At 38.9% G+C, this 12197-nt stretch overlaps 1 protein-coding gene across 1 annotated transcript in view; it reads left to right on the top strand.

Annotated features, from left to right (window-relative positions):
- LAMA2 (laminin subunit alpha 2) overlaps positions 1-12197 on the top strand; it is a 551725-nt gene that overhangs the window by 413200 nt on the left and 126328 nt on the right. The window contains exons 34-35 of the mRNA XM_080929510.1: positions 2175-2273; positions 11209-11320. Coding sequence (XP_080785636.1) covers positions 2175-2273; positions 11209-11320 — 211 coding nt within the window. The remainder of the gene's footprint in view (positions 1-2174; positions 2274-11208; positions 11321-12197) is intronic.

Consider the following 12197-nt stretch of genomic DNA (forward strand, 5'->3'; position numbering starts at 1 on the left):
CCATGCAGAAAGGGGTTCACTCATCACCTAATCACTTTCCAAAAGCACACTTGTTAAAAACCTTATAGACTAGCATCTCAACACATCAGTTTATGAACTACACAAGCCTCTTTCCTGTTGTAACAGTATTTTGAAATGGAATCTTTGGGAGGTGATGATTGTTAAATTGTGGACAGATGATGAAGCCCTCATGATTCAATATGATCCTTGTAAGAATTGGAAGAGGAGCTTTCTCTTCACTAGCCATTTCAGAACACAGGGAAATAATAACCATGTTCAGATCCTCACCAGCAACTCAGTTAGTTGGCACTTAGGCTGTTCATATTTTAGAACTGTCCATTTTGTGCAAGCCACCAAGTCTATAGAGATTTTGGCTGCTATTGTCTGAAAAGACTAAAACAAAAGTACTGTATTTTTAAGTAGGGAAACTGAGGCATAGTGAAGTTTTTGTATGAAGCATAAATTATGTGGCTAATAAATGTTGAGGTGAGACTTGAATACAGACAGTATGACGTTTGGGCCTTTGAGACTAAACATCTTTTCTAACCCCTAAAGAGACAAAAATAATTTGTGTGAGAAAATCTAGTCAGCCAGTATTGAGCCTCCCTGGCCCCAGGCCAGAATCATCCCACTGGTTCTTACCTTGGAGAACAACCTGCATGAGGCACAAATGTGCACCGGACCTGTTGGCAGACATTAGAAGTCAGGTCTGCTTGGGAGAGATAAGGCTGAAACTCTAGAGGACTGGACAATATAAAGATCAACCTTGACAGCTAGACATCTCACATTCAGACATAAATACTTCATGGAACGGAGGCTGACCCATGATTTTCCACACACATAGAAAGAATACAGATTAGGGAGTAAGTTATTAAATCAAATATTTCTGTTGGACATAAACTTTTTTTAAAAAAATAACATGTGGATGACAAGGATCTTGGAGGCACTCTCTGAGAGGATCTACCCATGGGCATCATTAATAGCAAAGGCTTTGTCATTCTCCTTCCTTATGTCTTAGACTTTATGAAAATGACCTTGATAGTTCTGAAGTTCCAGTCTTTTCTTCATTCTTCATATCTATTTTCCATAATTTATCTATTTGAAAACTTAGTATCCTCTCTTGATAATTTGCAGTGTTTTGAGAAACTATATTTTATAGTGTTATGGTTTTAAAGTTCTTGCCAAAGGCCATCAAGACAATAGACATGATGGCCAAAGCTAGACCTATTAACTCATTGCCATCATTGTCATTAAACCACATGGGGGAATCGAGCAGCATCTCTCTCCTTGAGAGTGCATAAAGAATGACAGATGATCTTCAGACTTAGACTTGGCCTCCACCATGGACCAGGTTCCTGAAAGCAGGAGCTAGTCATCAACTGAGCCATTAGAAAGAGAAAGTAAGGCTCTAACTGTAAATTATAGTGAATCTTACCTAGATAAGCAAAATGGGGTACTAAAATTATCAACGAGGAATAATTGTCACTCCTATTTAGTCATGAAATGGGAGTTGGGTATTTTTTATATGTACAAGAATGTGGAGAGTATGCCCTCTAACAAGCTTGCAGAGTGGCCTAATTTTCATTATATTTATCACTACCACAGGGACCCTGTCTAAAAATAGTCTTCCATAGATGGTGACAGAATCTGTCATAGCTGTGTGTATAATGCTCCTACCAATCTTGACAACAAGACCAGCCTAGCAAGCAAGGTCCTTGTAGCAGCAGCTGCTCTCTTTCTTACTTGTAAATAGAAGCTATGCTGATTGGAATGAGGGCCTTGGTAAATGCGAAGATACTTTGAAACTCAACTCAGTACCAGCTGATAAGCCATTGTTAAAACCTCTCTGTGGTCAGCATTTTCTTATTCAGAAAATGGCGTAACTTTTATCTCACAAAGTTTTTATAAGACATTAATGGGGGGAAAGGATAAAAAAACAAAAAATAACTTTGGTGCATACTAATTTCTCAATAAACTACAGCAAGTGTTAATATTTACCTACATATCTGGCTTGGCAGTTGGTAAGTTAACTGCCCATTTATAGTAGTTTCTGTTCTATTGAAGGTAGAAGTACTAAGTATTCAAGTGTATGGGGGGGGGGATGTGCTCTGTACAGTCCTAGGATGACGGCCAAACCATTTGCTAAGATGTATATGGTCTGAAATCTTTTTCAGCACCTGCTCTCACCACAGCGGGCACCAGAGAGGCTCATTCAGTTGGCAGAGGGCAACGTGAACACACTCGTGATGGAAATGAATGAGCTTCTGACCAGGGTAAGTTGAAAAAGCTGTGAATGTACCTAAAGCACACATCTTAGGAAATTGGTTGCCTTCAGATCAAAGCAAACATCACCTCTGTTCTGAAATCTTTCTATTTCACAACTTCTCTTTTCACAAATTCCGGGAATAATGGTTTGCTAATTCTTCTCCAAAGGAATTTTTATTTCCCTGTGGTCTTCTCCAAATGCACAAGCAATAAATCAATAAACAGGATTGACATACTTGACGTTGGTTAGGAAAAATAGGTTAAAGATGACTATATTTTGAAAACTTTATCTAGTAGACTCCATTGTAAAAGGTTTTTTTTTGTGTGTGTGTCTTTTAATCAATCCTAAGTATCAAAAACCTCTGTCCTTGATTGTGTAAAAGAAAAGAAAAACAGATGAAAATACGTGAGTCTTTCATCTTCATGGAGTTTCTACATTTTTACAGAAATACAGTCTCAAGCAGTATTCCTACTCAGAAAATGAAATCTTTACTGTCAAAATCTGGAGCATTTAAGACACCATTTAGAGTCAGGATATAAAAATCCATGCTGCTTCTAGCTGGCTTTTCCTAGCAATTGGTTTAGGCTGAATTGTCAAAACTGCAGGAAGGACCTTTTTACCACTGGAGGCAGAGGAAAACAACAGAAAGTCTGCCATCTTGTGGATAGAAAAATTCATGACCATGGAGACTGTCCTACAACCTAGGATCCAGGGGATTTAAATGACAAAGAGTTAGAATATCCTTGGAGAGGACCTAGTCTATTTAAAGAAGGTTTAACAGGGAATAAATTAACAATGGCTTTACAATTTGCTACAAGTCTGGGACTCCTGAGCAGAAGAACCCAGCTCCATATTGGCACTGGTCCTGCACTTTCCACAAAATCTGATACTGGATCAGAGAAACTTCCACAGGAAAATTAAATGGCTTCTAAGCACATATTGACGAACAACAACCCTGAGGGTCCAAATCGCAGTGGAAATCCCTTTTCATTGACTCAGCTCACCCATGCAAAATGTGAAGATAGAGCAAAACCTCTGGCTGAAGTTAGTAAAACATGCAGTGGTTTAATTTAACTAGCAACTCTTGACTTGTTGCAAGAATAAGAGAGTTTAAAGAAGTCTTGTTAAATCTATTTGGTTCAACTCATCTCCCTCTGTTTGTCCACTCCATCCAAAGCCCAGCTTAGGGTTGGCAGATGAAAAGTATTAACAAGGCTCCACCTACCCTACTGGAGCTTTTAGTCATATATGTGTGTGTGTGTGTGTGTGTGTGTGTGTGTATGTGTGTGTAGGTGGTATGTGTGTGTGTGTGTGTGTGTGTGTAGGTGGTATGTGTGTAGGTACATGTGTGTATGTGTGTGTGTGTGTAGGTGATACATGTGTGTGTGTGTGTGTGTGTGTGTGTGTGTGTAGGTGGTACATGTGTGTGTGTGTGTGTGTGTAGGTGTAGGCAGGATGATGTAACTGCATGCAAATACATAATAAAGCATAAAAGAAATGAACAAAAGCATACATGAGAACTGCCAAAACTGCAACAGTTTAATCCGGTCAGGAACTATTAGGAGAAAAGGCCAAGAAACAGACAGGATGTCACTTACCCAACTGTTGATTGCTGGTGTCACCATTGCAAACTCTATGGCAGACCTGCAGATAATTTAAACTTGCAAGTAAAGCTGCCAGTTTCTGCCCTCCCTGAATCTGTTTAGCCTAAAGATTTCCGTCTGAAAACACAGGACTATTTCACTACAAATGTCAGATCTCTTCAGATCTCTTTTGTGTCTTACCCCACATCCTTTTTTTTCCTTCTCAACAGACTAAATTTGTATATCTTTAGAAGCCTTTAAGAACAGTTAAAGTCCCAAAGCAAACTTAACTAGAAAGTACAGGGAGTCTCTACACACCTTCACTCTCCCCCACCACACACACACACACACACACATACACACACACACACACACACACACACACAACTACTCCACTGTTCACCTGCTCAACCAGAATGGGACATTTGCCATCGTCAGTGAGCCTACAGTGCTATGTTATTCTTCTCCGAGCTCTGCCACCTGTTTTTACTGTTCATTCTTTTTATTGCACACAAGCATAGAAAGCCAACACCCCATATAATCATGTACTACAGAATAGTCTCTCTACCTTGAGTCTCTGTCATGTAGTCTCAGCCAGAATGTCATATAATTGGAAACACAAAATGCAGCATTTTTAGACTGACTTTTCCCCCTGAATTATTTAGGCCATTATAGAGAGGCGGGTTATGATGCTCAGCTTTTGACCTGAATGCAGGGGATCCAAACTCAGTCCTTCACATCTGTGAAGCAGGTACCTCACTCACTTAGCCATCTCCCCAGCCTGTCTTTGTTAAATTTTAAAGGTTCTTATACTTGTTTTCTATTGGGTAATGGGTAATTGTTTTCTATTCTATTGCTCATTTTCTTATTTTTTTAAAGGTGCAGAAGTTTCTTGTTCTAATGTAGTCTAGTATATCAGTTCATCTTTTGTTCTTTCTTTATTCCCTATGAGTGTATATTTTGCATTTTAGCCCAGAATTCATCACCATCACCCAAGGATGTCTGGGTTTCTTGTTGCTGCTGCTTTCCTTTTATCTTAACTTTTAGAAACTTTACAGCTTTTCATTATATACCTGTCTATGATCCATTTGTACTTAATTTCAATGTTAATTTTTAAAATCAATCTTTTTTTTTTAGATTTTTCAGAAGTTACAAAAGTACGCTCAGGATTTCCCCCAAGGTCTTCTGTTACTGTAGTATATCTGACAGGATGTTTGGACAAAACATACTTTATTCTATCTTCTTTAGTTTATATTTAGTACCTTCCCCTTCCAGGACCACTTCTGCAGCAGTTGGCTTCTTGTAGGAATCATACATCTTTAGTTACTTAGCTAACAGCAATCTGCAGGTGCTCAAGGTGCTGGAAAATCCAACCCTTTGTAGAAACATGAAACCATAAGCAGAAGGGTAGAGGACTCAAGTATCTAATAGTAGGCTACATAGACAATAAGTAAGCAAGGAGTTCTGTGATTGGACCAGAGCCTGACTCATGCAATAGCCACAACTTCCTGTTCTCCAATACCTACTGTCTTGGACTAGCATTTCATCTAGAATTTACCTGGGTCAGGGCCCAGGCCCTCAAGAATCATGATACTGGAATTTTCATGAATGTGTTAGATGATTCTGACATCAGGTAATGTTGAGATTCACTAGGCTCCAGAAGCTGCCTCACAACTAAATCTTCCATTCCTCTGACAGGTAGGCATATATGGTTTAAGACTCATGCTCATTCATTCTACTTAGCCGCTATACCACCTGCCTTTTTACCCAAAGGCACTTACATATTTGGCGCTCATTTTAAAAAGAGAAATCTATTTCCCTACAATTCTGGCTAAAAAGATTAGCATCAGGATAGCTATAAGACAATGTAGACAAATCCAAAATCAGTACTGACTTTGAATTTCTTTAAAACTGTATTAAAAGGAGGCAGCACTTACATTAAGTTAGGTATGTTCTTTAGAAGTTTCTTCCCACAGGCTTTACATCCTATGAGAAGACAGTGCTATAAACAGCCTGAATGCCAAAATTTACTTCCATTTACATTATCTTTTACTGTTTATTGAAAATCAAGCTTAATCAATCTCTCGAAAAGTAAAAAAAAAAAAAAACAACTAGTTTTTCAATGTCTAAGTGCCAGCAATGCCCTGTGTTTGTGCTGCCTTATTTTAGGTTTCTAAAGTTCACGTTACTATCATCGATTGCCTTTTCCTTTCCCTCCTGCGTTTTAAGGGGGTAGGAGACAATGTCACAAACCGTGTTGCTTTCGTTTTCACCTTTGAAAACAGACAGAGGACATATTTAGAGAGGCATTTCTTTAGAAATGTCTCCCTTGTTATTCCACAAGGCCAGGTGATAGCTTCTCTTTCCCTGTGTGTTGTTAGTCCAGCAGCTTGCCTGGGGAATGAGCCACTTACACTTAGATACAGAGCACAGTTAGTGTCTAAAGATGACCCTTGGAAATATGTGAATTATTACATCTGAAATTTAAGTATAGCAAGAACCCCTATGAGTCGGCAGATTCAAAAGCAGGCGCCATTAAGGCAATGTTGTCTATTCGATAGTTAGATTTGCTCCATTAGGTTCTTGTTTTAACATAAAGAAGCCTGCAATGTAAGACACTAGTAATATCCAACCAAGAAAATTATGTGCAGATTCTAAGAGACGTGGTGAGAACTGCTTGAGCTACCACAGGAAGGTAAAAACTATACTATTCAAATGCAAATTAGTGTTGGCACAGTGGTCAAGCATGCTGTCTGGATATAAATACTCTGAAATAAAGCAACAAAACTAAAAACCAGGGGAAAATAATCTAGTTGACTGAGCATAATATTTTCAAAAGATAATCAAAGGTAGGGAGATGTTTTGGTGTGTAAAGCATTTTTATATAGGAACACTGGAAAGACTGCAGCATACAAACAGGGAATATAGAAGTAAGAGAATCAAAGATGATGAAAGATGTTTGGATAAGTAAAATGTAATGACCATAGTGAAGAGGGAGTATGGCTCAGAGATAGGAATGACAATTTTCTAAAGCAAAAAGAACACCCAGACCGAATCCTGAAGGTAGCTCCTGTCAGCTGATACTTAGCTCCCATCAGTAGTATGACTACAAGCCTCTCCTAGGTGAACTGGTTCTTTGTGTACACCCTGCTGTTTGTCAGGAATGATGATATCTAGTAGGAGGGATGGTGCCTGGCAACCTTGGGAACAAACACAGTCTAGCACTCAAAGGCAGAAATGACCCTAAGTGGCTCCTCTGCCAATGTCCACTGCCCCAGGCGTTTGTAGATGACTTCCTTTATGAGTTTCTTCTGGGGTCCTATTGACCAGATGATGACCTAGTTATCGTATCATGAGATAACATGATTTGAAATATCTATATTTAAGGGATGTTCTGATGGGGACTGTGAAGGGTGTTGATTTTATCCAACGCTTTTAAGTACACTTCATGTCAATCATGGCCTCTTCGCACTTCAGATTTCTGTCTCTCTGTATATTTTCCTCATATACCTGGATATTAGCTATATATGCAATAGCACTTGGCACAGACCAAAAAAAAAAAAAAAAATTCAATAAATCTTTGGCTATTCCCCCTAGCCTCTGTATCTGTGATGTCAATAGAGCATTTGAGTTTCCCAGACTCATACTTCTTCTTGCATCCTGTAGAAATTGAGCCCAGATTCTGAGGTGTCTCTCAGGGAAGGAAAGTCGCAGGGTGGAATGTGTTGTAAGCCCTTGTAAATCTGCACTGAATGCTGTCTGGCAGAGGCTGATTGTATAACCCTTTGTAGTCCTTTAACACCCAAGCCAGTGTCTGGATTCCAGGGAGAGGAAGTTATATGTAACAAAGGGACTCATCCTAAGTAAGCCTTGAACAGGATTTGAGGACTCTACCTCTCCTGAACCCCAAACCTCCTTCACCACCCTGTAGTCTCATGTATCCTCAGAACATGGAGTCACCAAGAAGATATGAGACAGAATTTGGTGCCCCTGCAAATGGAGGGCCTCTTACCTGGCTCTCCTCCCAAGTCCTCAGCTGCAGTTTGTAAGTATCAGCTTCATGTGAGCAATGAGAAATGCCCAGAAACCTGTTCCACTGTCCACATTCCCTGGCAAGCATATCACCAGGCATATGGTCAGTCTGAATGGCCCTGGATCCCTCCAGCAGGCTTTAGCACTTCAGAAATGTGGCTGGTTTGATTATTTTTATACCAGCTTGTCCTCCAGCATTTTTAGATCCCCTGCAGTTTTTCTGCAGACTATGACTGGTTTGCCCAGGAGTAAAGAAAATGAGACAAAATTCTAGCACCCAATGGTGGAAATTAGAAAGATACAGCAAATTATCTAACAACTCTGATGAGTTGTATGAGGAAAATTGCTTATAGGCCTGTTTAACTGGACAAAGGAACTGTTTTAAGATAGGCAACATGCCTAAAGTCAAAAAGTATATATTATTGTGTAGTAAGATATACTGGTGCTGGTGGATACATTTATTCATAATATACTGGAAGGTGACCATACTGTAGACCAATTCCATTCTGGTGTTTGGTGACATGTTAACATTAGGAGGGGTTATGGAGAGTTGTCAATATCTTGAATAGCTTCATTGGCAATAAAAATTAACATTGAAGAAGTGTGTGTGTGTTTATGTGTATGTGTGGAATGCATGTGGGTGTATGTATGTGTAAACTTTTCTGACCTATCTAAACCATGACTATAAATAGCTAGAGAACACTGTTTTGAAAGATATTACTGGAACACATATGTAACAATTACCATGGAAGCAGGTAATTGAGATACTTAGAAATTATATGCCTAGTTTATTGCCAAAGAAGAATTTTCAAAAACTATTTTATTTTATTTTATTAATAAATATTAATATTTCAGAAGAATAAGTCAGAGCATCAAGTGTGTGGATCACTATTCCCCAAGTCATTGCTGCCTGCTGCAAACAGGAGTTTTAAATGGTTCCAATGGATTCTTCCATTTTCATTCTTGTGATGTTAATACTTGCAAATTTAAAAACTGGGCAACAATTGTTGGGATTCAGGTTCCACCTTGAATTTAACCAATTACTGGCCCCTCCCCAAATAGGGCTGGGGCATAAGATAGAGATAAAATGCAGATCAATTTCTGTGGCATCTCCTGTCATGTTTTGTGCTGGCTAAATGAACATTTAATATTCAAAATCCACTTGGATATTTATAAAAAGGCATTAATTCTCTGGTCCTTCCTAGAATGAAAACATTCCAACACAAGACTATGCAGTGGTTCTCAACTTTCTCAATGTGCAACCCTTAGTGCAGTTCCTCATGTTATAGTGATCCCCAAACACATGACTTCTGTTGCTACTTTATAATTGTAATTTTGCTACTGTTATGAATCCTAATATAAATGTATGACATGCAGGATGATCTTAGGCAGTCCCTGTGACAAAAATTGTTTGACCCTCAAAAGGATTGTTTGGCCCACCCAGCAAATTGGTAATAACTTTGAGAACTACTGCTGTAGAGTGTTACAGATATGCAAACCTGAACATCATGGGATATCACACAAAAGTACCTTTTGATTCTTTGATTCAATGTCACTAACTAGATTACCAGCATCTTTTGAACAAAAGAGTAATACTATTATACCAAGAAACAAAGCTATTGAAAAAAATGGCTACATGAAATTCTTAGGCAAATGGACAGGACTAGAAACCATCATCCTGAGTGAGGTAACCCAGTCACAAAAGAATATAAATGGTATGCACTCACTGATAAGCAGATACTAGCCCAAAAGCACAGAACACCCAAGAAACAATTCACAGACAATACAAAGCTTAAAAAGGAGGACCAACATGTGGATGCTTCAGTCTTTCTTAGAAGAGAGAACAAAATACTCAGGGGAGAAAACACAGGAACAAAGAGTGAAGCAGGGACTGAAGAAAAGTCATCAAGAGACTTCCCCACCTGGGGATCCATCCCAAGTGCAGCCACCAAACCCAAGCTCTATTGCTGATGCCAAGTAGTGTTTGCTGACAGGAGCCTGATATGGATGTTTCCTCAGAGGCCTGCCAGAGCCATACTGATACAGAGGAGAATGCTTGCAGCTAACCATCAGACTGAGCACAGGGACGCCAACAGAGGAGTTAGGGAAAAGACTGAAAAGACTGAGCTAAAAGGGTTTGCAACCACATGAGAAGAACAACATTATCAATCAACCAAACCTCCCAGAGCTCCCAGGGACTAAATCACCAACCAGTTGAGTACACATGGAGAGATCCATGGCTCCAGCCACAAATGTAGCAGAGGATAGCATTGTCTGGCATCAATAGGAGGAGAAACCTTTGGTCCTGTGAAGGCTCATTTCCCTATTGTAGGGGAATTCCAGGGTGATGAGGTGGTAGTGGATGGTTGGGAGTGGGAGCATCTTCATAGAAGCAAGGGGAGTGGGGAGGGGAATGAGAGAGGAAGGGAAGAGGATAACATTTGAAATATAAATATGTAAAATATCCAATAATAAAGATTAAAAAGAAAAAAAGCGTAAGCCCATGCTACTGTGATCAAAACTTTGCATTTTTTAAAAGAAATATTTAATATCATCCATTCTGTTTGTATTTGACCACATTATGCCTGCATTAATCAGAAATCCATCCCATTGCATCCAAAGAATTTCCAGTGTGAACACAAGCAAGTACGTTTTAGGCTACACATTGGAAGGGAGAGCTGTTTGGGAGCTTCTGTTTCCTTTTGTTTACCATGTTGTATGATTCTGCAATTACTTCTGGTAATGTCATATGAGAAAGCCTTAATTATTAAGTCTGCCTTAATGTTTTATAGGCATCTTTGGAGTGTCACAAAACAGCATTTACTAGAGAGGAGCTAAGCACTCCCCACCCCTTGTGTTTCTTAATTAACATATTGATCTAAACAGTATCCATAGGATCAAGCTTATTGAGACAGATGGCCAGTTCCTCCCTCAAGAGGTCATTGCTGCATACCACATGACTCAGAAAATAAAATCCAGACAAAATTGCAACATGTGGAGGCTGAGGATTCCATTAAAGACTTTGGCATTAGAACCTTAAAGATATACTTCAAAATAACTATGTTTTAACACTTCTGTGTCACCACCTATAAAATGGACCTTAATAGGACCAAATACAGCTCTCTGATTTCCATTTAATGGAAACAGTCATAAAGTTTAATTGTATACTCGAGCACAGGGTGTCATTGCCAGTACATCTGATCAATAATTCATCGATTGCATTTGGCTAAAAGTAAAATTTGAAAGAAAATGTAGCCAGAGGAAGCTTATCTAGCTCTAACTTCATCATCTCTATTAATTATGCTTTTCCTAAATTTGGATCATTAGGCAACCAAAGTGACAGCAGATGGTGAGCAAACAGGACAAGATGCTGAGAGGACCAACACCAGAGCAGAATCCTTGGAAGAATTCATTAGAGGGCTTGTCCGGGATGCTGAAGGTATTAGAAAATTGCATTTTAACTTTTTTTCTCTTACAGAAAAATTTAAAGAAGGGATTGCAGGGGATTTGAATAGCCTCTATAAGGAGATGCTATTTCTACATTCAAGTTATAGGTGTAAAAAGCATCGTGGCTGAGATAATCAGGGTCATGATTTGTTGAAATCTACAGCCTATAGCATCAAGTGAGCAATGACAGCTGATGAAATAAAGATTATGGGTGAGGAATAGGAATAATTTCTAGGATGTTTAAATAATTCATTGAAAACATATGCTTTGCTATTTTTCTAATCAGAATGATTGAAAACTAGTTCATCGTTTATTTTTAGAAGTTACCTTCACCATTCTATTTGGTACACAAGCACTGTTCTTTCATTTTTCAAAATGGTTCTTCAAGCACTTGGTATGAGTTGTAAGAGAACATCTGGTGCTTGAGATTTGGCTACCCTAGTTCACCAGAGGCTCCCTGGCATTTAATCCATGGTTCCCTAGGAATTAGTTCTTGGCATCTCCCAATGTGGCTGAGAACTGATGTGGAAGTCACTTCTTTGGGCAAAAGCCCAGACTAAGAAGCTCTCAGCTCTCCAGTCTCTTGAAATAAACGTTAAATATGCAGGCATATTCAGAAGGTTCAAAAGGTGGCTTTTTTGTGTGTCTCTAGACATTTTTAAAGATGTATAAAGTTAAACATCTTCATTGTTCTATAATGTGTGGACTTTTGCTATTTCTCTTGGTAATAAGGAAAAATAGATGGGATATGAGCTAAACTTCATAGTAGATTCTAACTGGTGGTTCATTATTGGTAATGACTGACTCCCCATTGTATGGAACAACAGCATTTTCAGATGAGGTTGGTTCTTTTTTAACAGAACAAGTTA

Source organism: Micromys minutus (genome assembly GCF_963924665.1).
Source record: "Micromys minutus genome assembly, chromosome: 15".
Classification (NCBI taxonomy): domain Eukaryota; kingdom Metazoa; phylum Chordata; class Mammalia; order Rodentia; family Muridae; genus Micromys; species Micromys minutus.